The 26,321-nt window shown below is 41.0% G+C and overlaps 1 protein-coding gene across 3 annotated transcripts in view; it reads left to right on the plus strand.

The window, feature by feature from the left end:
• gabrg2 (gamma-aminobutyric acid type A receptor subunit gamma2) overlaps positions 1-26,321 on the plus strand; it is a 107,553-nt gene that overhangs the window by 69,443 nt on the left and 11,789 nt on the right. For all 3 annotated transcript variants that reach the window (XM_084138011.1, XM_084138010.1, XM_084138009.1), the window contains exon 7: positions 14,963-15,115. In XM_084138011.1, the coding sequence (XP_083994137.1) occupies positions 14,963-15,115 (153 nt within the window). The remainder of the gene's footprint in view (positions 1-14,962; positions 15,116-26,321) is intronic.

The raw sequence follows: 26,321 nt of genomic DNA on the forward strand, positions 1-26,321 counted from the left end.
CTACACTATCAGCATGAGAGGAAGCATATATTTAGTCAGTCTGTCAACTCACCTAACATTCCTTGACAGTTTTCAGCATCCCTCCACTCACTCTCGGCTTGTTCTTCCACAGCCTGGAATACGGGGGAATGCTTTGGGTTCGGGCCGAATACCGAGCCCGGAGCCTCTCCTCAGACAGCATGTCAAATATGCATTTATTCTATCTGACTTATTTGTAAGCGTGAACTCGTGAAATCTCTATTCTCCAGCAGCAGTCATTTGAATTCAACCCCAAGCGCTCGTTGATGACGTGGATGATTACGTTACCGTTGCTCATCTGTCCATCATCGTATAAAGCCCGCCCTGACAATTTGATTGGTCCGAACAATTTTTGTTCGGGCATAATAGCTCCTCAACGGATCGAGTCCAGACCGAACTTCCCGACCTAAAAGTTTTGTGGGCGGGGCTAAGTTCGGCTGGCATCCAGGCTAGCAAGATTGGGTCCATGGATCAAATTTGTTGGTCCAGCACATCCCATAGATGCTTAATCGTATTGAAATCTGAAGAATTTGGAGGCCAAGGAAACACCTTGAACTCTTTGTCATGTTCCTCAAACCATTCTTAAACAGTTTTTGCAGTGTGGAAGGGTGCATTATCCTGCTGAAAGAAGCCACTGCCATCAGGGAACACCATTGCCATGAATGGGTGTTACATGGTCTGTAACAATCTTTAGGTAGGTGGTAAGTGTCAAAGTTAACATCCACGTGAATGCCAGGACCCAAGGTTTCACATCAGAACATTGCTTAGAGCATAACACTGCCTCTGCCAGACTGCCTCCAGTAGCTTTTATCAGAGAAGTTTGAGGTACTGTATGAAATATTCTTCTTTAACTAAATACAATAAGCATTACCATATGAAAAATAAGGTTCTCTGCGCTTCTGCAATCCACAACAATCCGATGCAACCAGGGCAGGACAAAACAAAGCAGAAAAAAGTAATCACCGGTGCAACACAGATGTCTTCTTATTAATTTATTTATTTAAGGTGCAAAACAATGACTAACGTTTCGACAATGTAAAGTTACATATTCATCAAAGTCCTTGAACTCTGATAAGCATTACCATACTTTCATTAAGTATGCATGTGTAGCCTATAATAAATCCAAGTACATTTATATAAATAGTTATATACAAGTGCTAAACTATGTGATAAATGTCTGTAGCGATGTGAGAGTCATCAAACTGTACTCCAAGATGAACCACTGATTTACAGAATGGAGCTACATTTCCCATATCAGAAAGATTTTGGGAATCGGAGGTCCCAAACCAGATTATCTCAGTTTTGCTTAAGTTAAATCTGTAATTTAACTTCATGTAAACAGTTTAGTAATGACTCAGTTGACCACCTGTCCTGTTTTTGTAGAGGTAGGTACACCTGAGTGTTGTCAGCATAACAGTGAAAAGATACTCCATGCATTTGAAAAATAGAACCTAAAGGTAACAAAGTGAAAACAAAATTGGACCAAAATTAGAACCTTGCGGAACATCACAAATCAAGGAAGCAGATTTGGAGTAAAGTTGACCAATATTAACTGAGAAGGTCCAATTTGTAACGATGAGTCAGCAGAGTTGGAATCCATTTGCAGCTTTATTAAAAGGGATATTCGTATAACAAACAGGCAGGGTTCAGTCAACAGCGACAGGGATGTATTAGACAGATCAGAGACGTAATCACAAACCAGGCAGGAGATCAAGACAGGCACCAAACAGTACAGACTTAATTCAGGAAGACAAAGCACAGGTAAGTAGGCAGGCAGCAGAGAGTCGTAACATGGTATATATCATCATACACCTTGGACTGTTTACCATACGGGGCCATATGGGGTAAACCATAAACAGGAAAATACGCTCAGAAATGTAGCCACAGCAAAACAAAACTTCGCAATGATGGTTTGGGAGAGTGTTAGTTAAATAGTCCATGGGATGGGAATCAGGTGTGCGGGCAATCAGCACCAGGTATGGGATTATGGGAAATGAAGTCCGTGATGAAGTTAGTACTCAGGTGATGGTGCCCTCTGGTGGGGATCAGAGGGAGCCACAGAGCCTGGATTTGTGACACTATTAAAGAGAAAAGATTTAAACATTAAATAAGAATGTTGCGAGCAATAAGAATGTTGTGATCTATAGTATCGAACGCTGCGCTGAGGTCTAGCAGGACTAGAATCACAGAGTCACTAGAATATATAAAAAAAAAATTTAAAAAAACTTTAAGCAGGGCCGTCTCTGTACAATGATTTGCATTAACCCAGACTGAAATTTTTCACAAATGTCATTTTGATCTAGAAAAGACTGCACTTGGTTTAAAGCAACCTTTTCTAAGACTAAAGATAAAACATTTAATTTTGAGATGGGACGATAATTTGGTAAAACACTCTGATCCAAATTTGTTCTTTTCAAGAGGGGCTGTACAAGATCATGTTTAAAACTCGTTGGAACTACTCCTGATGTACTCCTCATGACGTTCCAAACCCGTAAGACTTTCATTCATCTTCAAAATACAAATGAGGGTATTTCAAATGAACTCTGAGAGATTTCTGTCCCTCCATTGATGCAAGTACCACTCTGACGCTTCAAAAAGTTCGTAAAAAGATCGTAAAACTAATCCATATGAATCAAGTGGTTTAGTCCAAATTTTCTGAAGATACACGATTGCTTTATATGATGAACAGTTTTATTTAGGCGTTTAACTTTCCCAATAACAACCGAGTCAGACTAACCTTGCAGAAGTTCGTCATTTTTCATCAAGTTTGTCACCATCAAACTACTGAACCATCAACATTGTCTTCTGAGACTGTGTATCCGGATGCTCTTCAGTGGCTAAGACATTGTGCAAGTATTGTACATTTAACTAATTAAACAGAGGTTTTGTGTAAGCTGTAGACCCCTTGTTGCCAGTGTGTTTTATATCAGGAAACAATTGATGGTTTTATTAAGTTGGTTAACTTGAGTTTCATCCCCCGGTTTCTGTTCCGGTTTCATTCATTCACTTTCACTTTCCATTTTACTCATGTGTGATTGTGTGTATGTGTTTGTTTAGACTAGTTATGTGTTTTCGTGATTTGATTACTATTACTATTACTTTGATTCTATGGTTTGCAAAACAGTCCCTTTAACAATGTGTTCACAGCCACATGCTCTAAGTAGTACTGTACCCATTTTTCTGTGGCCACAAAAAATATACTTTCTGAGAGTTGACAGATGATTAAGACAGATGATAATAAAAGAGTGTTTGCTGGACAAAAAGGTTAATTGGTTGTATAATATTAATTATGCTACATCAAGTTAATTGTGTATTTATGTAATCTCTTTTCCACTTATAAATATGGAGTGAAAGTTTCTAAAGTCAAGGCAAATTATTTCAAAATTTGGATAGAATTTCCTCATGGCAGCTTGTGAGGAAGTATTGCTCTACATCTCCTTGGCTACAGTACAGCAGATCCGGATCTCTTTGGGCAGCCAGTTCTTTCGGTGTCTTTATGGTCAGAGTTTGATTGCTTAGTCTGTACTTTGTCATTGTTCTTCTTAAATTACAGTCTTTCACTTCACTTAGATATTCTGCTGTAGTTGTTTAATTTAGATGTAGTTGTTCTCTCTCTCTCTCATGTGGTCGAATTTGTTCGAACAGCCACAAAAGACTGTCTACTCTCCGCCCACTGACCTAATTCGTAAACATAATGCGAAGTGTGCTAGCCAGACGGGATTTATACTTTGTCGGCATTAAGTTTGGTTTGAAGATAAGCCTAAAAATGTACCGAACGCAATGTTCTCTCACCATTCCTGATTTCTAACACGCACTCATAGCGTTCAGCTGGTCTTGCGGCAGAAACGAAAGCTACTGCTCTCTGTACTACTGCTCTGCTTTTTCCGTCATCTCCGGTCATGTTCATATGTAAATTGTGTGAGCTTATTTTGTCCATTAAATCGAAAGATCTGAAAAAACCCAGACCCATTTAGCCGCCCGTAGACCCCTCAAAGAAATCAGGACAGAAGTGGTTGAAAGTTGACAAAAGAGATGGATTAAAACACCAGGTGTAAATGGGTATGTCTCCCTCGTCCACTTAATACCAGATGTAAACAGGGCCACAAAGAGTTACCATCCAGCAGAGTTTGTCTCCAAACCTAATGAAACACACCAGTATCAGCTGATCAATATTCAGGATTACTTGAAAACAACAGCCGTGAACAGAAGTGCTTTGTTTGCCCAAGTGCTGGAGCACTTGGAAAGAAGGTAGCAGATTTGTCTACCTGGATAAAACATTAAGATCAGATGGATAAAATGATAGAAAAATACATTTAACCGAATAAGAAGAAATGCAGCTGAAAAGTTTTGCAGTATTAGAAGGGCAATTACTGTGAATAAAACATTAATATAGATAAAACACTTATCTGTAGTAAAAAGGATACTTTGTGAGTTTGTGCATTGTACTAAAACAATTGAAAATATGTTGAAATGGTTGAAAAAAAGTGCATTTTTGATGATCTGTGATGCCTTATAAGTACAGTAAACGCAGACATTGGTGTTTGACTTTGACATTGCTGAGTATGCTTAATAAGGGTGTTTTTGTGCAGCAATTTGCCATTCGAAAAGGTTGCTTAGGGGCTTCAACTTATGCAGGTCTTAATGAATACAAACTGAAAACTGCGGAATATGGTAAGTACAATTTGGGAGCAGTCCATCAGAAAAGTGCCCTGTCATCAGAAAGAACAGGATCAGTATGTATGAAACATTGCAGTTGCAGGTACCTTTAATGATACCATCAGCAGATGAAAATAAGGAAGGAAGTGATTTCTCAGAAGAGCAAGTAGGTTACCTCACACTCTCATCTCTAACTTTTTAACAAAGGGAAGAGGTCTTTAAAGGTGCTCTGTGTAAGATCATTGTCAAAACAAAGAAATCTTAAACTGCAGAGAGTCTGAGATCAAAAAGGCAAAGGAACAGACTATTTCACCCGTAAGACTTTCGTTCATCTTCAGAATACAAATGAAGATATTTTTTGATGAAATCCGAGAGCTTTCAGTTCCTCCATTGGGAGCAATGCAATTTAAGGTCCAGAGCGATAGGAAATACATCATTAGAATAATCCAAGCAAGTTCTTTGTTTGCCCAAAAAAACACACAATTTACCTCTATATTTAAAAAACAATATTATCCAAAGCGTGTTCACGGAACAACTTCCGGTCTTGAGTCAACTCAACTCACAAGCGTCGTGGTGCGCCCCCTACTGGATTGCAGGTCAATATTTTCGTAAATAAAGTGGGTTCAGATTGGGTACTGCAGATCAGAGGCAAATCGGATATCAATTTAGACGATTAAGACATATTATTTTTCTCACAGGGTAGCCAGACATTAGTCCACAAGTTACATGAAAAGCAACTTGAAGTGTTTACACACTTCATGGCATGTTTAATCAAAGCTGAATATCTGAGAAATGTTCATTCCAAAGCACTGGTAGAGCTTGACTTCACAGACAAGATGCAAGAGAAATCTAGCTGGTTTGAGAAGCAGAAGAATTCAAAACCAAGAATCCAAAACATGCAGTTTGTGCTCTGCAAATGCAATTTAACACAGGTTTTCAGAGTCTGTCTTCACTGGATCCCACTCTTAAGGGGTCACTCACTGACTGGTAATTGCCTCAAGAAACTGGCCTTTCCACCCCGGATAAGTTTGCATCCCTGATTAGCCATTGAATTCTTAGAATAATGCGCTGCTGTGAAAAGGATAACTACTAAGGGACACATAAAGGACCACAAGTGTTAAATTCAATTATGTCCGTCCAAGACACCGATGATACCCTTTACAGAACACCTTTGCTGTGTCAGTTGTGACAGCAGATTTCAGAAGTTGAGGCATGTAAACTGTACACATGACCAGTCTCTCAGCAGTGTGTATAACGTAAGAACTGGGTGTTTTTGCTTGACAAAAGTCTGCTCCTTATCATTCAGCCACATGCTTTGACCAGATTGCACTGTTGGTAAGGGACATGTAAATTGTACTGCTGCTGCTGTTTCTCCTTTGCTCGCTTTTCTGAATCCTTTGATGTCCGGCCAGCGAGGGAATAGAAAAGTTGAAAGCTGTAGCATCATTGTGCATACGCTGGAGAGTACCCATTTTCCAGAAGTGTAGCACGATACTTCATCACAGGTTTTTTTTTCTCCCTTCCTCCTCGGGCTGCTGGTAATGTGTGTGAACCCATTGACAACATTTTTTAAAAGTATACAACTGTACTTTGGTCCATTTTGAGACATAATAGGTTGCGTTTTACACTGCAAGTCTTAATGTCTTAATGCACAGATCTGATCTTTTGATCATATATGTTTGGTTTTTTTTTATCCGGCCTGTTTACATTCACTTTAGCTGTGAGTTTTAGGATATACGTGTTTAGACGCAGACCAGATGTCCAGATATCAGATATGTATCTGATTTAAAACCATATTTGGAAGTGGCTCAGAACAGATGTGAAAAAAGTCAGATCTCGTGCAGATTTTTGTGTTTACACGTGTGCAACAAATTCCTATCTGTGAAAGATGTGAGTAAAAATCAGATTTTTTGTGCCAGTGAGTTCACTGGAACTCCATGGCAGCTGAATGCCTCCTGTAGGGTTGCAATGACTGTGTTGGATGTGTCGACATTAGCCGCATTTCCATTACCCTTCAAATTGCGCAAATTGAAATTGCGAATTGAAAATACGCCCAATGGAAACACGTCAAAAACTTGCAAAGACTCCCATATATCGCAAAAAGGTTTTTACGCTCGCATGAGGTGGTTTTTCAGGCAATTCGAAAAAGGAATATTTCGCAAAACTGCAATGGAAACAGTTTTTTTCGCATTAACAGGTCACCTGACGTACGTAAAAGTCGATCATTCTTTAAAGAAGGTGCGGTATGTTAGGACAGAAGACGAGACTGAGTTCTTTATTAAATTCATAAAAGACAAAAGCATTACGGGAATACTGGATTCTAAACAACAAAGAAATGCCACAGTTTATCAAGACCTTGAAGCAGATATGAGGGAGAAACACGTGGCGCTCCAAAGTATAAGGGGCTTTCCTTGCCATTAATGCTTGGATAACACACCTATGTCTCTTTCGATTAAAAATAATGGCTAGTGTGGTGGCTGGGATATACATAAACCTACCAACATCCATTGCCATGATTTACATTTTAGTCACATAACATCGGTTAATGGAATTTCGCAATAGTTTTTAATCAACATTTAGAAAATATCACAAAGGTTTTGCACAAATCTGTAATGGAAACGTGGCTATTGAGACACGAAAAATAAACAAGGATTCCAGAAGTATACATCTGTGCCAACTTGTGGCCATGGTCTCTCCAGCATTAGAGTGCTCAACAAGGCCTCTCTGTGCTCTGGCCTGTTCTGTGAAAAGAAGCTGCAGTTTTCCACAAGGTGACTGATGCGCACGGATAGTCCTGGCCACCAGACAAACTGACGGGCTCAAGCTCTGCACTTGACAATACTTTGGTGTCCTTTGTGAATACTGTGGAGGATTTCTTGCCTCATGCAGTGGGGAATCACAAGTCTTTGGCCCCTGAGGAGTAGCTCTCCAGATTCTCTCTTTCAGGCCGGTATGGCCCGAGCTCTGGTGGAAGGACATGTTTCTCAGGCCACTCAGTCTCGTAGTATTGGACAAGTTCTGCAAAGATGGGGTTAGCCTCCTCTTTGTTATCACATTCAACCTTGCTTCTGTAGCTGTAAGGTTTTGAATTACACTTTAACATCTCATCATTTTCTTTTTCTGCCTCTGTAAAGATGTGCTTTACATGTGATCTTGGTAATGTGTATGCAATTATCAATTGCTTACCCGAAACATGCAAAGTGAATTTTAAGTCTCAGTCGAAATATATATATATATATATATATATATATATATATGGATCTGGATCTGTAGCAATCACAAATTATTTCTATCTGTATCTTTATTCGGATAAAACCGCAAGTGGGCAGGAGTTAAATCAAATGAAAAGCCATTTTTAAAAGTAATTCTGTTCCCCTCATAGGTTTCATTTAACAAATATACACTGTGTAACTAAATTATTCTTTTTTTATTATAATTATAAAACTTGAAATATCTTCTAATTAAAACATGTGTACTAAATGTTATATAAAAGAAAGAAAAAATCTTTCTTTTTTTATTTTCCAGGGGTGCTTTATGGCAGGACAATCACAACCTTAAATAAAAGTACCCTATATATAATAGCTGATTATAGAACATGAACATGAAAAATTGTTTAAACAACTTGTACTATGCATGTAAATGCAAATCTATCAATTTATGATAGATTCTTAAATGCTCTGGGAGAGACTGAGGCAGAGAAACATATCGTAAAACGTTTAAATAGACATAAAATAGCAGAATATGTGTTAGTTGATATTACTCCTGGCAAGCTCTGATTTCTGAGAGATGCACAGAGACGGCAACGCGGCAACTTCTCATTTCATTCATAGTTTACATATTCATATATCATATTGTACAAGGTTTAAAACATTTAAGTTGACATCCGATAGTAGAAAATGTGTAGCGTATTATATAGCCTATTATCTTGGTTGATATTACTCTTGACAAAGCTCTTATTTCTGAAAGATGTGCAGAGACGGCAAGGCTGTGCTCGTTTAGACCCGTTTACTTCACACACTCATTATTGCATAGTGATTTTAGAGTTTTATGTATACTATCATGCTATCCCTGTATATGTATAATATCATGCTAATTAACATTACTTAATGGTGTAATGTTCCTGTAATTTGTTAACACATTACTTAAAGCCTTCATATATAATGCATTTTAAAAGTATTTTTAATGCATTCATTATGCCTTGTTATACACCTTATAATGCATTGTAAATGGTCTCATGAATAATAACCACAGTTATAAAATACATTATAATACTTATCTATTCATGCATGGTAACAACTTTAGAATATATAATGCATTAAAACGACTAATTTCAGATGTAACAAGGAATCTGCAAATATTATAAGGCATTTTAATGAAAAGATATAATGTATTATAACGTATATTATGAATAACTTGCTATAATGTCCTTATGTTGTATTTCTGTGTGTTGCATATTAATGTGAAGTTGTCTATTGCATGGAGATCTTCCTGCAACTTCATAAATGTCCTGTTCTGTAGTTTGACCTTTACATTTTCCTTTAACATCCAGTTTATGATTCTCTAGCCCAAACAGCATTTTGCCTGATGGCTGCAGAGCCCCACGTCTCTTGCTGGAACAGCTGATGTCTGGAAATGCTGTAACAGCAGCCAGTCCGATTTGAAACCAGTATTTTCCTCTACCAGTCAAACATTTCGGCGTACTTGACTGTTCCCCTTCAGGGACTACCGCTGCGTGTAATCGCAGTGGGAACGCCTCCAGCATAGTGCGTCTGAAGCAAGAATGAAATCAGTCAATGGAGAGAATGAGCATCACGGCGAGTGACGTCATCGACCAGGAAACTATAAAGCACCCCAGAGTCATAAGCACGCCAGCTTCTGTTACTTCAGCAGCGATCTGTGTGTGTTTGAACTGTCTATTTAGTGTTTGTCTGTCCCTGGCAGGAGTTTTCACTATCTATCTATATATATATATATATATATATATATATATATATAAATTATAAACCAAAATATGAGCCAAAAGAACATGACGAGCGAGTCTCATTATAGGAGATGCGTTCCCCCCTGTACTAGATACATCACAGGCGGGGATTCGCATCAACTATGTGTGGCTTGTTTGGGAGTGCAGCATGCCCAGTCAGCTCTCGAGGGGGCTGATTGTGAGCATTGCGAGCGTCTTCTAATGAGGACCTTGCGCTCTCGCAGATCGCTCTTCGAGGAGGGCGGTTTGCTGCGCGCTCCCCGCGGCTCGGGTCCCGCTTCTGTTGAGGCAGAGCGGAGGCTCATGTCGTGGGGATCGCAAATGGATCTCACTGAGGGGTGTGAGACGGGCCCCGCCCTATCTCAGCCTTCACCGGAGAGATCCAGTGCCTCTATCCCGGCTGTGGAAGCGCGGTTTGCCGCTACTTCTCCCCGGGTTGAGGCACATATTGTTCCGGAGCTTCAGCAATCCAGTTCTGAGGAGCTGGATGTTGAAAGCTTCGGATCAGAGGAGGCTGGAAACTCGTCATTCCAGTCTCCGCCCGATGATGAGCTTGTGAATGTGCTTTCCCGTGCTGTTGAGAAGCTCAGTATTGAGTGGCCATCTGAGTCTCATATTAAAAACAAACTTGATGATAGATTTTTGCCCTCGCGCACTCAGCCCTCTCGCCGGTGTTTGCCTTTTTTCCCTGATCTTCACACCGAGGTGACGAAGACCTGGGTTAAACCAATGTCAGCGAGAATTTACACACTCACTTCCAAATATTATGGGAGCTAAATCTAGTGGTTATGTGACGATGCCGAGGGCGGAAGAGACGCTCGCGAGCTATCTCTCTCCCGAATCGGCATCATCGCTGAAAGCACCGGCTCTCCCCACCAGACCTTTAAAAAATACATCAGCGCTGGTGGGGAAGGCTTATTCGGCGGCGGGGCAGGCAGCTGCGTGCTTGCATACGATGGCTATTATGCAAGCTTATCAGGCTGACCTGCTTAAGGAAGCTAGCGAGCAGGGGGAAATTTCTGCTGAGACGATCAATGAGCTCAGACAGACAGCTGATTTCGCTCTTCGAGTCACCAGACAGACGGCCAGATCAGTTGGTTGCTCTATGGCAGCCCTGGTGGCCACAGAGAGGCATTTATGGTTAAATCAAAGCAAAATGCAAGAAAAAGAGAAATCTGTTCTGTTAGACGCCCCTGTATCTCCTGTGGGTTTATTTGGTGATGCTTTACATTCTGTTACTGAGAGGTTCCAGGAAGAAAAAAGACAATCAGCAGCATTTCAGAAATTTATTCCCCTCAAAGTAAAAATTCCTGGGGCTGCTGGGCGAGGGCAGCCTCAGCCACCGAGTAGTTCTTTTAAGAGAGTACAACAAAAACAGAGTGTTGCGTCTCGTGCCCCCCCGCAAAATCGGAGGGACGAGGCGGGGCGCTCTCAGACGCGGTCTTCGCGGGGCAGGGCTGATCTGAGGACAGTCATTGTCACCAAGAAGGCCGCGTTGAAAAGATCCTGACGCAATCAACGCCAGGACTCTGAGGGTGGTCCCCATCGTGAAAGACTTGAGTACACCTCACAAAACCACGGTGCCCTGTCTTTCCCGGTGCCCTCAGGGGTCTGTTCTACTAACTCTGCCTATACAGGGCGTAGAGAGACTCGGCGAGCGATATCCCGAGGGACGCTCGCCTCCTCCGAGGAGGGCTGCGGAGTGCCCAGACCAGCTGTCCCCTGCCGGTGCGCCGCTACAGGGCGCTGCGTCTGTCACTCGGGATTTTCAACCAGAGACCAGCCTCGAGAGGCTGGTTCCCTTAGTAGAGTTTCTGGCGGAATGGAAAATTCTTCCCAATGTATCTCAGTGGGTCCTGCATACAATAGAGAATGGGTACGCTATTCAGTTCAGAACGCGTCTACCTCGGTTCAGAGGGGTTCTACCCACAGTGGTGGGCTCCGAGCAGGCTCTGATATTGGAACAGGAGGTAAAAACTCTGCTGCTAAAAGGAGCTATAGAGCGGGTTCCTCCCCCTAGCAGGGAGTTAGGATATTACAGCTGGTACTTCATCGTTCCAAAGAAAGACGGGGGGTTGCGTCCCATTTTAGATCTGCGTCTCTTAAATCGCACTGTAGGGAAGCTCAAATTCAAGATGCTCACTCTCAAACAGATCGTGTCACAAATCAGATCCGAGGACTGGTTTGTCACGATAGATCTAAAAGATGCTTACTTCCATGTATCTATCCTCCCTCAACACAGGAAGTTCCTGAGGTTCGCTTTAGGGGGCGAAGCGTACCAATATCGGGTTCTTCCGTTCGGCCTAGCATTGTCACCCCGAACGTTCACAAAGTGTATGGATGCAGCTATAGCCCCTCTAAGGCTGCAGGGCATCCGTATTCTGAATTATATCAACGATTGGTTGATTCTAGCTCAATCGGAACAACAGGCGGTTCGGCATCGAGATGTCGTTCTTGCTCACATCAAGAGATTGGGGTTGACCACTTTTCTCGATGTAGTGTGGGATTCGACGACGATGCAGGCACAATTGTCATCTGCTCGTATTGCTTCGATTCTCGCCGCAGTAGATCAGGTCAAGCTAGGCCAGTCATTCACTGTGAAACAATTCCAGAAACTGTCTCATGGCAGCTGCGTCCAACGTGATACCTTTTGGCCTCTTACACATGAGACCGCTACAGTGGTGGCACAGAACCAAGGGATTCTCCCCGAGGGGAAATCCGCTCCGCACGATCATGAGTTTGCGACGGTGTCATCGTGCCCTGATCATGTGGAAAGATCCTTGGTTTCTGTCCCAAGGTTCGGTGTTGGGAGCTCCTTGTCGTCGCGTAATGCTAACGACGGATGCTTCTCTCACGGGTTGGGGGGCGATCATGAGTGGTCGCCCAGCTCAGGGTCTGTGGCAGGACCATCATCGTCTATGGCACATAAATTGTCTAGAGATGCTGGCAGTGTTTCTGGCTCTGAAACACTTCCTCCCAGACCTAAGGGGCCACCATGTTCTTGTCCGAACAGACAACACATCGGTGGTCTCTTATATCAACCATCAGGGGGGTCTGCGTTCTCGCCCGCTTTACAAACTGGCACGTCAGATCCTTCTATGGTCCCAAGGGAAAATTCTTTCGTTGAGAGCTATTTATCTCCCGGGGTATTTAAATCAGGGGGCAGACATTCTGTCGAGGCAGGGGCCGAGGCCCGGGGAATGGAGACTTCACCCCGAGGTGGTGGAGCTCCTATGGGAACATTTCGGTCGTGCCGAGGTAGACCTATTTGCTTCCCGAGAGACATCACACTGTCCACTGTGGTTCTCTCTCAGCCATCCAGCCCCACTGGGGTTGGACGCTATGGTACAGCCGTGGCCAAGGTCACGTCTGTATGCATTTCCCCCGATCGCTCTGCTCCCGGGAGTTCTGGAGAGGGTTCGCCAGGACGGGCTCGGTCTTCTGCTAATAGCCCCGTTCTGGCCGGCCCGAGTATGGTTTGCGGACCTAGTGTCTCTCCTCGAAGGCTCTCACCTGGAGATACCGATCAGGAGAGACCTACTCTCTCAGGCGAGTGGGTCGATCCTTCACCCCCGCCCAGAACTATGGAGGCTGTGGGCTTGGCCTCTGAGGGGGCCCAGCTCATAGATTCTGGTCTCTCGACTGAGGTCGTTGAGACCATCCTCCAATCCAGAGCTCCTGCCACGAGGAAGTTATATGCCGCGAGGTGGAAACTTTTCACCTCTTGGTGTGGAGAGCGCCAGCAGGACCCAGTTAACTGCCCGGTTGGTACAGTGCTGGAATTCCTGCAGGACCGTCTCTCCACGGGGTTATCCCACTCCACACTGAAGGTGTACGTGGCGGCCTTAGCTGCTTACCACGCTCCTTCGAGTGGAGGTTCCCTCGGGAGACACCCACTTATATCTCGCTTCCTTCGTGGCACCTTGAGGCTGAGGCCAGCAGTTCGCACAAGGGTACCATCTTGGGACCTGGCCATTGTTTTAGAAGGTCTCTCCCTAGCTCCTTTCGAGCCCATTGAGGAAGTTTCTGAAAAGTTTCTTACTCTCAAGACTATCCTTCTTCTCGCTATCTCATCTCTAAAAAGAATAGGAGATATTCAAGCACTTTCGGTGGCTCCCTCGTGCATGGAATTTGCTCCTGGTATGGCTAAGTCCTTTCTCCATCCGAGACCAGGTTATGTTCCTAAGGTACCAACTACTTCTGTTAGACCTATTGTACTGCAGGCTTTCTGTCCTCCGCCTTTCTTGACGTCAGACCAGGAGAAACTTAATTTGCTGTGCCCTGTTAGGGCTTTAGATGCTTATGTCCACAGAGCTGCCCTGTGGAGGAAATCGGAACAATTGTTTGTCTGTTTCGGGTCACCTAACAAGGGGTGTCCTGCATCTAAGCAAAGGATGAGCAAGTGGGTGGTCGAGGCCATCTCACTTGCTTACGCTTCGGCCGGTCAGACTTCACCTTTGGCTGTACGGGCCCATTCTACCAGGAGCATGGCTGCCTCTAAAGCTCTTCTTTCAGGGGCTTCTCTTCAAGACGTTTGTGATGCGGCAGGCTGGTCCTCACCGCACATTTTTGTCAGATTTTATTCTCTTGATTTTAGCTCCACTCCTGGGGCTCAGGTTCTCTCGTCGGCTTGTGTCTCCTAAATCACACACGGCGGGGACTTGTTCGTATGGGGATGTGGGTATTGCGTTCCCACTGCGATTACACGCAGCGGTAGTCCCTGAAGGGGAACGTCCCGGGTTACGTATGTAACCCTAGTTCCCCGAAGGGACGGATGCTGCGTGTCCTGCCATACTCCCGGCACCCCCTTGGTTCGCTTGCTTCAGTAACATCAGAATCTGGCGTGCTTATGACTCTGGGGTGCTTTATAGTTTCCTGGTCGATGACGTCACTCGCCGTGACGCTCATTCTCTCCATTGACTGATTTCATTCATGCTTCAGACGCACTACGCTGGAGGCGTTCCCACTGCGATTACACGCAGCGTCCGTCCCTTCGGGGAACTAGGGTTACATACGTAACCCGGGACGATTTTTTTTCTTGTGAACATGGGGAATCAGTACTGTTGTTTAGTACTGTTCAATTACTGTGAAGCTGTTTTGAAACAATATGTATTGTCATAAGTGCTCTAGAAATTAAGGTGATTTGACTTTAAAAAGTTGATTAATAGAATGCCCAGTAATCTATAGACAAAGGATGGTAATTAAAGTATTGAAGGGAGGTTTTTATAGAAAATTGTAATAATGAGTGAGAAGATATGTATAGAAGATACATATTGTTCATAATATGACATTTTGTTCTGTCCCCAGGAGATTATGTGGTTCTGACAGTCTTCTTTGACTTGAGCAGAAGAATGGGTTATTTCACCATCCAGACGTATATACCCTGTACTTTGATCGTTGTCCTGTCATGGGTTTCATTCTGGATCAACAAGGATGCAGTGCCAGCCAGAACCTCCTTGGGTAAAACTTTCTGTTTACTTTCTACATGATGTACAACCTTTGTGTTGTGTTTTCATAAGCAGTATTTCTGTCTTTTTTGTACAGTTTTGTACATCCTTAAATCAAGGCAATTCACTTGAGAATAAAATTATGTATGAAAACTAAACAATATTTATGTGAATTTATCTTGAATTAAATTTATTTTTCTTACTCCAGTGGCAAAATGTTTTATCTTGACTATAAACACCACTAAATTTAGTTAAATTTATACTTAAAACAAGCAGGGGAAAAAAAATATTTGAAATATTCTGAAAACACATCTTGTTATAAGCTGTCTAGATATGTTTTATTGGAAAACGATAAAGAAATACTGATCAATAAGAAAGATTTTTGCAGTGTTACAGTCACAATATTATGGCATGCAGTCCTTTTTAAAACTATTGTAGATGGTTTTTGACATTCACATTTGTAAACATTTTTAAAATTGTATAAATATGTATATTGATGATACAATGCAGTGCAACATGAGTGTGCTGCATTTGCATTTAAAAGCATGTTCATATTTTACTGAAAGCAAATTTCCTGTTTCTGTTCGCTTGTAATCATTGCTGTAATGCCCTTGTTCTTTAAGAGGCAATTTAAAAAAAAAAAAAAAAGTTTGTATCTTCTTATTCAGTAGCTCATCTTTCCTGCAGTGACTTCTGACCTCAGTGTATTACCATTAATAATTCTAAATTATCTGCTGTGTTGAAGCAACAAGAATTTGGTTTTAAACAATGTACATTTAATATGTGCTGATCTCTTCCGATTGCCACTTTTGGCAGTGACAGTGACATGACGTGAAGGCCAAGTATGGCAACCATACTCGAAATTTGTCCTCTGCATTAAACCATCCAAGTTAGTGCACATATATTAGGAGCAGTAAGTAGTGAACACACACACACACACACACACTGCAAACCAATGGACACAATCTAAAACCCTTGTACAGTATGCATTTGGTTATGTAGCTGATTCTTAGCATCATGCGTCTATGATGATATACAGCATGCTTCACAATATCCATCATTATTGTCAAGTTTAGTCTGCTTTGTTTAGTTTCTTTGTGTGTTTAGTTCCTGTTCATTTGTTCAATCAACATTTACTTCTATAGCACATTTAAAAACAACACAAGTTTTTTACACAATCAAGATTACAAAACACCACACATCACTATCAATTTCAATGCATCTAATGAAAACTATATGCAAAAGTAGAGATACTTCAATTTAACCCTTGTATAATGTTCGATTTCTGGGTAAAATTTTTTATTTTATTTTTAATTTTTAAAAAAATTGAGAGGGTCAAATTGACCCGCATTGGATTTAATACAATTCCCCAAAAATCCCACTATGAAAAACATCAAAGAATCATGTACAAATAGGAAACTTTTCATATCAATACTTTTCACACATTACAAAAAAATAAATATCAGAACTTATGATTTATAAAAATGTAATTACATTTTTATAACAATAATATCTTAGTCTCAAGAAGCCTAAGTATTGTATTTATATTTTAAATAAATTTTATAATTTAAAATTTTAATTATATTTGATATTTTATTTTGATACATTTCAACTGAGGCATTTTGTATTTTTATTTTTATACATTTTTCGTGTATTTCTGCCCATCTCTGGCAGTGGCAAGCATTTTGTCCTCGGAGGCAACGCTGGTAAGTACACTTATTTTTAATCTCACCGTGTCTACACTGAACACGACAAAGCAAACGTTTCAGATTAATTTGTCCTTCGTCAGAAGTAGCACGAGTGCATGGAGGTCGTCAGCAATTCAACAAGGCATTAGTTTACTGTCAGGGTTTCAATTTCTTCTTCCTCGAAATCTGACTCAGGCTCAACCGGCTCTATCACAGCGCTTGCTATCTCGAGTATCAAAACACATGACATGCAGTAAAGGAGGGCATGGATATGGTGCGATGAAATTTAGCCAATCACAGCAGTTCGTGACTTCTGTTTTCCGCAAGATCTGCCCCTTGAAATTGAGTGTTTTCCACAGAGAGTGAAAATGAGGATGGAAAATCAATAATTTCTACAAATATTGGACTTTGTAAACATAATATAAAAATCTGAAACTGCATTTCAAGACATGTTATTCTGTTTTCATTTAACAAATATTCCTTGTATAACTCATGAAATAGTTTTTTTTTTTTTTTTATTAAAATAATAAAATTTATTTAAATGTTTTCTGTTTGTCTGAGCCGATAGCTTCGTAGACAGTGCTCCGACATGTAGCGTGCTTGCACTAAAAGAGACCCAAGTTTGGAGTTGCCATTAAACTTCACAGGTATAGATACAACTTGAGTGTCTTCTGCATAAAAACAATATGCCACATTTTGTTTTTGACAGATCCCAGCAGAAACATATAAAGAGAAAATAACCTTGATGAATCCCAGAAGAGATAGGCCCAGAGGTGGAAATAGAGCTCCCTATTTTCACGACAAAAGTTCTGTCATTTAAATAAGACGAGAACCACTTTAGTGCAATCCTCTTGATTCCCACCTATTGACTCAAACAATTTCAGTAAGAGTTTCTGATCTAAAGCTCTTATACATCTAGCAGAGCAGGGGAGTTTATACTCTAAAGGTCAGAAAGATAAGAAGGTGCCGGTCCAATTAAAACAGTTCTAAACCAGACTGGCAGCCAGTGCAAAGAGGGCAAGACGGGGTAATATGTTCACCTTTGTGAGTACCAGTCACAAGTCTAGCAGCTGCGTTTTGGACTGTTTGTAAATGCAAAATCAGAAAAATTAGTACAGTTTCACAGACAAGGCTTAAGCTAGTCCGGGACTAAAATGCATGTTTCAGCTGTCTCATGTTTCATATCTTAAAATATGTCAGTGCCATTGTTTTGTCTAGTAATGTTTTTTTTCTAAGGTACATTTATAAAAGTCCTAATCCTGGCTTAGTCTAAGCCCTGTCTATGAAACTGGACCTCAGGATTCAGGATTCTATTTATTATGCAAAATAATACTTTAGGACTATGGCAATTCTGACAAATTAAGTCCAAAACCACTGCCTTGACCACTTAAACAAACTGTTGAGACAAAACCATACCATCTCTAAGTATCTCATATGAAACCTGGAGTCTATCTTTTTTCAATTTCCTCTCTACTTGTCTCCATTTGTGTAAGCAAGATATCATTGCAACCAGTTAAAGTCAGCCACCTACTCATCTACTCCCTACATGGAGAATAATCTGAAACTGCATACAGGAATTATAAACTCTGAAAATTAAAGGCAGACAGAGCATTTATAGAACTAGCACGGCGGCCTGTCCGAAGTAGGAAGAGAGAAAAAACATTAAACATAAGGAGAAAATTATCTGAGAATCAAATATTTTCTATAGCAAACTCACACACCGGGACACCCGAAGACAAAACCAGATCCAGTGCCTGACCCTGCTTGAGCAGAGAAACCACTACAGATTGAGTTCGGTTGAAAGAATCCACCAAAGATTAAAAAAACTTGCACCAACAGAACTCCTAATATTAAAAGACTATCACAACAAGGAATCACAGAAGATAAAAAAAATCTGATAATTTACAAAATACAATCCTTGTTATAATTGGGAGATCTGTATATGTTGACGTACTCAAGTCTACTTTAAATGCTTGCAAATGCCCATTGCCATCCCCATGTCATGTCTTCATTTTAAAAATAGAACATCTAGATCTTGTGAGGTAATTTAATAGAACCATTTAATATTTAATAGAACCATCTTCATGCTAGTGCATGTAGAAACCTTTTTTCGTTTGAATTAAAACAGCACATGCTCCAGAGGACGAAAAATATCAGGGTTGACCCACCTCTTTTTAAAATGCAGTCTCATTACTTTGTAAACAGACGCCACTTCCCTAGGGGCTGGAACGACCAAAACCAGTAAGAGTACCTTACATTACGATGGCACATTTAAAGAGATGCCAAAGAGGCTCATAGAGATCCACCTCAGAGACCAAATGCCCAGTCAGACTTCTGGAGATGCAGTACGTTCTTCTCTGTTTTACCAACACACCTCCTCTCTTGCCGCTTATACTGTTGCATTTCTTTCTGTGACAAAAACATTCTGGAAGGCCACACATATCCGCAGATGTGCATGCAATGACTGGGGGATCATATTAGTTTTGACCACCTGAATGCCAGCTAGACACAACCACCAAAGACTTTGTTTAGTGCTCATACACTGCCCAAACAAAGATAAATGGGTGGTTGACGTGAACTCAAATCCAAAGTGAAAAAGAAAAAATATTTCTAAAATGTATGTCAAATGTCTTATAATTATATTGCTTAATATGTGAATAACTCAAAACTGAACGTGTCCCTTTCTAATTCCTTATTTATTTAGCATTTTATTAACTTTTTTGTGTGGTAGTCCCAAATATTGTCCACCGGTGTGACAACATTTTTTATGTTAATATTTAATTCAGAGATTGTGTGACAGATAAGACAAATATGCACAATCCTTATCAATTTGTCCTAATTACATTCCCACATCAAAAGTAACCAATAAAAATTCACAATCATGTTATTATCCCACTATAAGATGTACACATAGGGACTTTACCCAAACGTCTGGATTATATTCATTATAATTAGTATAAAACCTAATGAAGCTTCATTCCATCCTTATATGTGCATAGTGATGATATCATTATTATACTATTCAACACCTTTTACATAAATTTGTGCATTTAAATGCCTTTTCCACTTATAATTCAGTTTGTCACACCACAGGACATTTTGTCACACCATTGGACAACAAAAAGTATTGGTATGCCCCTGTTTTGTACAAAGTCACATTTATTATTTCTTGTTCAAATAATTTAAAAAAATCATTAAAATAAAGTTACAACTTCAAGTTCAAATGTGTTTTGTACAATAAAGTCAGCAGAAGTAAAAGTATGCAATTTTTGTACCGCCCAATCCCTCCCCATAACATTTCTATTCATATCCCTTTGAAATGTGCGATCTCAAGAGCTTAAAACCATAGACAGTATATGAACTGGACACAGCGACCCCATTGGATTCAACGGAGACAAGTGAAGTCAATTAGAAGCTCTCACTTCCTGGGGGTCGAGCGTACTGCGCAGACTCACACTGAGCTTGACGGCGTAGATGTGACGTGAGCAACCCGTCTGTCTTCTAGTAGCTGTGCCGAGAGAAATCTGAATCATTCCCTTCCGAATCTTGCAGAGACGGAGAGCGTGAGTAGGAGGTGTCCATGAGCTAGGAGCAGGTATTCTGATTAATTATTTTGTCACTTTGCCTCCACGTCCCCCCGATTGCCCGTGAGCTTCTCCTCCTGTCCATACGGTAATTTCTCTACTGTGCGACAGAGAGTCGCGTGGTTATGACGCAATCGTTAGCCTATTTTTACAAAAACTGCATGGGGCCATGCAGTTGGGGCCATAACGTAAGATACAAGGGGCCATAACGTAAGATACAAGGTAATGGAGCCTTTTATACATTTTCGTGTTTCTTTAGAAATAAATAATGTACAAATGGAGTCTTTAAACGCCTCAGATGTAAGGTTATTCACTGTCAAAGTGACGCCAAAATGAATGGGAGTCAATGGAATGCTAACAGCAGGTGGGGGTTTGCTAATCAATGGCGGCGCCCAGGAGAAGCTTCAATATTTGCTCCTGCTTTAAACAGCTAACTGAGCTAGCGATGACTCTCCTCTTCCTGATTCGCGTCAGCTATGAAATCAGCGTGATATGATTAGTTTCTAAAGCTGTCAATCATCTCACGTGAACCAACCAGACCATAAGGCTGTTCTAATGCAATGACGCTGTCTGTGTATAGTTCCTTATTCTGAGCTACAAACACAACTAAACACATCTCTTCCATCTGTTTTAAATATATCTGGTTTGTGTGTGTGTGATTTCTGTTCGATTTTAGTTATTTTATAGGAACAAAGATTCAAGATCAAGGCCAGTTTGCAGCCTAGCTATATGAGAGACAGTCTTCAATCCTGACTAACAGTGTTAAGGTTTACATTATTTTCAATAGTCAATCAATATAAATTGATGAAAATTTTCAGATCAATACTTAGATTATGTCACACCAAAGGACTGCATAATGGATCCCATGGAAATAGCAATATTATGAAAATATTTGAAACAGAACTCACCTTGTGGGCAGTCCATGTACTCTAGTGAGGTCTACTGTACTTCCTGGATGAAGAAGGGCCCCTCTCAGTAATAGGGTGCCCAAATTAATGCCCATTTTATATCTACAGAATGGCGTCACACCAGGTGGACACCAGTTTTGCGGACAAAATGTAATGCGTCACAATAATTTTAAATGGGGACCTTATGACTTATAACCTTTAGTTTCATTAAGTTAACACCGCTGTAACATCTATTCAAGTATTTGAATGTATTTAGACTTATTTTTCATTTAATTACAGTAGTTTTAAGATAAGCAACGCTACCCCGGACAGTCACGCCAGTGGACAAATGTCATGTTTAAAACTAAATATTTACAGATTTGAATTATAATACTCATTAATTACAGATGTATTAGTTCTGGAAGATTAAACTGTATACAGGTATAACAACAGATATTTTAATGAAATATTATACATTTTTATTTATATTTGTCACCATGAACACAAAAATGTAGCGTCACGTCAACCACCCAAATACGAATACTACAGATCACAAACAGCAAAAGACGCCAGTCTACTCAAAAGCGCCATCTTATCTTATATCTGTTTCTCATTTGTTCATTGATTTCCCTTACCTGCTCACTGTTTCACCTATCATTTGAGTTGTTTGTTGTCCATTCTTGTTTTTTGGTTTATGGTTTGGTTACCAGTACTCCTGTGCTCCATTGCTCCTATGCTTCATGGATCTAGTTTGTTTTGTGTTTGTTTTCTTTGAATAAACATTCCATTGGAAAAGATCCTCAACACTCCTCGCCTTACTGCAACCAACCCTGACAATAATGCTCTATTGTTGGCCTCTTTATTACACAGCAGAATAATCGTGCACAATAAATCCAGATCAGCGCATTGAAACAATATTTCTGATCACATACAGTTTGCTGAAAGCCTCAAAGTGTATATCCAAACAATCTACAATCTAGGGTAGTCATGATACATTTATAGTACTAGGTTTGCATGCAAAAAAATGATGTAAACTGATACCATGTGCAAAAAATATCAGCACTGATCTTTTAATATCTGCTTTCTACAGCTCAGATTTCTCTTCAGGAAGACCATTTATCTGCTTGTGTTGGTTGTTGTATAAGGATTCATTGTGTTTAGCGATCCACTTCAATTGGATTATTCTCCTTGGTAATCTCCTCAGGGTTAACACAATGCCGTTTTGGAAGATCTCGAGCAAGGACACGTAAAAGTGTGTTAAATGCTTGGGTTTTCACATTCGATACTTAGCAGCTTGTCTAAATCCCGCACTACTAAAGTTTTAGGATGACAGTAATGCTTCATTCTTAGTTCTCTTTCTTTTCATGAAAAAAAGGGAGATCAGCTAACCACTGTAGCTATGGAGAGCCATCCAGTTGAGTTCTCTCTTTTACTCTCACTCTCTCCCGATAAAGATTTAAGCTCTGGTTCGGTTATGTTCAGGGATGTAGTGGAGGCTAAACGCACGTAAACGCCGTTTACGCACCTCCCAAAATTCGGAAATAGCGTTTGCCCACCTCCAAAGTGCGTTTATCCACCTCTACATTGCGTTTATCCACCTCTAAATTGCGTTTATCCACCTCTAAATTGCGTTTATCCACCTCTAAATTGCGTTTATCCACCTCTAAATTTCATGTTATTTGAGCGGACTTTGTTTTTCCAGTGCGTGATCGCCGATCGGTACATGATTCGAGCATTTGGGCCATTAACGACAGAGCAGAACGCGTAGCACAAACACGGAGCAGAGAGCGCAGCGCGCCGACACACACACACACACACACACACGGAACAAAGAGAACGGCGCACACACGTAGCAGAAAACACACGCTCGTGAAGTTACTAAACAAGCTGCGCGAGAATGAAACTTGATCGCAGCCGCAACAGGAAATCATTAAAACAATGCAAAAAAGGGATTTTTTAATTTCATTACAGGCAGCTGGTTTAATGTAGGGAGCATGTCAAAGCCCAACTGTACAAGAGATTCAGAGGGAGTCAAGCCTGCACCAGGTTTAAGACTTTTCCCTCTACAGGGAAACACTGATCCACATTTTTCTGATAGACCAAAAAATTAATCAATTAATCGAGGAAATATTCAACAGATTAATCGACTATGAAAATAATCCCAAATCCCTAATCATTATGCACAAGTGCATTGCATTGGAAGCCCTGGATATAAGCCTCCCTCTCGATCTCTCATAAATATTTTTGTTCTCTCTGTTTTGTCATTTAGTAAACTTTATAGATTTCAACCATATTATTCCTTCTTGAGTCTCTTTAACAAGAACTTAGATTAATGTATGAATTGAATAGTGATTGTGTGACCTATGATGAGGGAACAACCAGTGATACCCTTGGTAGTACCATCAAATGATAACCTATAGCGATGTCATCAGGATACACATACACCGGTAGGCAGTGGCCCACTTTACTGGGTGACCAAGTTGTGGTCCACCAGAATTTATAGTTTACCCACCTCTTTTTTTACCACTACACCACTGGTTATGTTTGTATGTGAGGATTTATGTCAGGGTTCAGAGGCTTGCAATGCTTTTTGACGAGACTGTTTCTGGTGTCTTCAATAAGTTCCAGGCTGCGAAGCAGCAGTCAGCAACTTTTCGGTATCTCATCCCACGCAGAGCTTGAGAGCCTGCACCTCCTTCGAGTAATTTCTGCTCCAGTTCTCTGCAGCGACCCGTGGAGAGGCAGAACAGAGATGCTGCAGCTTAGGCGATCTTTCAGAGAGATTGGGCCCCCTGGACTCGTGTGCCAGAGTGTATGTACTCCCGCCAACGTAGCAAAGGCTCCTTGATGGTCAGTCCTGGTCAGAGACACAGACCGCTCTCTCTGTCTGAACTTGTACTAGGAGGTTATCTCCCTCTGACATGGTGACTCCACAGGTTGACACCTCACGGTCACCTCTCTCAAATTATTTGGTGGCATGGCTTTTTGGCTCGCTTAGTTGGGGAAACATAATATTCGGTAATATTATTGACTTGAATGCACTGACACTATTGGGTTGAGAACTGAATTGAGCTGATGATGACACTGTTTTCTCCAAAGCTGCTTGATTGAGTAATTGAACTTAATTGATGAACTTAACACAGTTTTTGAACCAAACTGAATCAACACTGAACTGATTTCAAATGAATGACTGTTTACTATTGGCTTTCTAGGGCTACTTTACAGCAGAACTGAATTCTGTTTGCATCACTGAATCATTATTTTACTGTTTATCACTGTAAAGCTGCTTTGAAAGAAATCTGTATTCTATAAAGTGCTATATAAATAAATGTGACTACACTAAAACTTGACTACATAAAAAAAAAAAAAAAAAAGAGCCATAGAGGAGGTGTCTCCTCCTCAAAAGGAAACTAACTTTTGCCAGTATTTTCTGGTTACGAAAAAGATAGAAGGTCTGCATCATATTCTGGATTTGCATCCTCTGAATTTCATGCTCAGTGTGTTTAGTTTCAGAAGACAGCGTTCAGACACAGGAAGTTTCTATGGTTTGCTTTAGGGCTTACCAGTTTTGTGTTCTTTTTTTTTGGCCTGGCCTTGGCTCCCCAGATGTTTACTAAATAAATGGACATGGCTCTTGCCCCGTTGAGGCCCCGGGTTGTGCATGTTTAGCAAGATTGAAGATGTGGGAAGTAGAAGTCAGGGCCGATGAGAGAAATTTCATTTACTTAATTTACAGACGCATGGGCATAGCACAACAAAATCAGCGTTTCAGTATTATTATTTTTGAGTCAGGCTTGTCTATCTTTCCCCATACCAAATAGGCAGTCAGCTTACATTCTCTCTGTTACTGAGAGAGGAAACAGTTAGTTATCAGAGAGTTGACCCATTTTCTTACCGCTCGGCTCCTAAACTCGCTCTCTCGTAGCTGACGTCACTCCACTTCCTTCTGCCACAGTTCTAAATTACCTTGGCAATTAGCTAATTTTAGTACAATCACAGGAATTGGTGGTTCGGCATCAGGACTTAGTTCTCTGTCATTGGCTGAGGATGGGTTTGAGTTTAAACAGCCAGAAGAGTGTGTTACTGCCGAGGCTGCAAAAGACCTTTCTAGGAATGATCCTGGTTTCTTGCACGATGCAGGTATGATTGTCTCCTCCATGTGTTCAGTCTTTTTGCCTCTGCTTGGCTCAACACAGGGTGTCAGTCTGTGCATTCTGCTTTGGTCGCAAGGCGAGTTCCTTTTTCTCTTAGGGCAGTTCACATTCCAGGAAGTCTGATTGAGGGGGGCAGACCTGCTGTAGAGACATGGGCTGAGGCCCGGGAAGTGGAGGCTTCATTCATGTGGGCCTGATTTGGCAAACATTCAGAGTCTCAGAGATCCCTTTGGTTTTCTCTGACTCCTCCAGCACCACTGTCCCTAGATCAAGTTCTGTCATGACAACTCTCGGAGTGTTTAATGGATATGGTAATGGATATGACAATGTTGATATGTTGATATGTTTGGAATAGATCTGCTACACTGCTGCTGCTTTTATCGCTGCTGTAGGTTATTGCTGCTGCCAATATATACATGACACGCTGCTGTGAGCAAGTAATTCATGCTGCTGCTGTAAAATATAGCATTCATGAATTACCCGTAGCAGATCTATACAGGTGGAGCTGGGGAGGTGGAGGGTTTCTGAAAGCGCGCTGCACCTCTAAGGCAAATGCTACTTAAGTATTTGAAGGTTGAGCACACGAGCTCATTGGCTACTGATACAGCGGGAACCAATCAGCTGTGCCCTATAGATAATGTAATGATGTGATTACGAGCAGGTTGAGTCAGGACCTATTAGCCTGCGCCATCTAGAGTTTTATGACAGAACTTTGTATTTCACTGGCCTGTAGGTTCAGTGCTGGCTTTTCTACAGGAGCAGGTGCATCTGCAGCTACACTTAAGTTTTATGAGGCAGCTATTGTGGCTGAACGTGTGTCCTTTACTGGTCTATGTTTGGGAAGACATTCCATGATATCCTGTTTTGTGCGTGGGCGGGACAGTTGAGAATTTTCTGCCTGGTAAG

Source organism: Abramis brama (genome assembly GCF_963993115.1).
Source record: "Abramis brama genome assembly, chromosome: 15".
Classification (NCBI taxonomy): Eukaryota; Metazoa; Chordata; class Actinopteri; order Cypriniformes; family Leuciscidae; genus Abramis; species Abramis brama.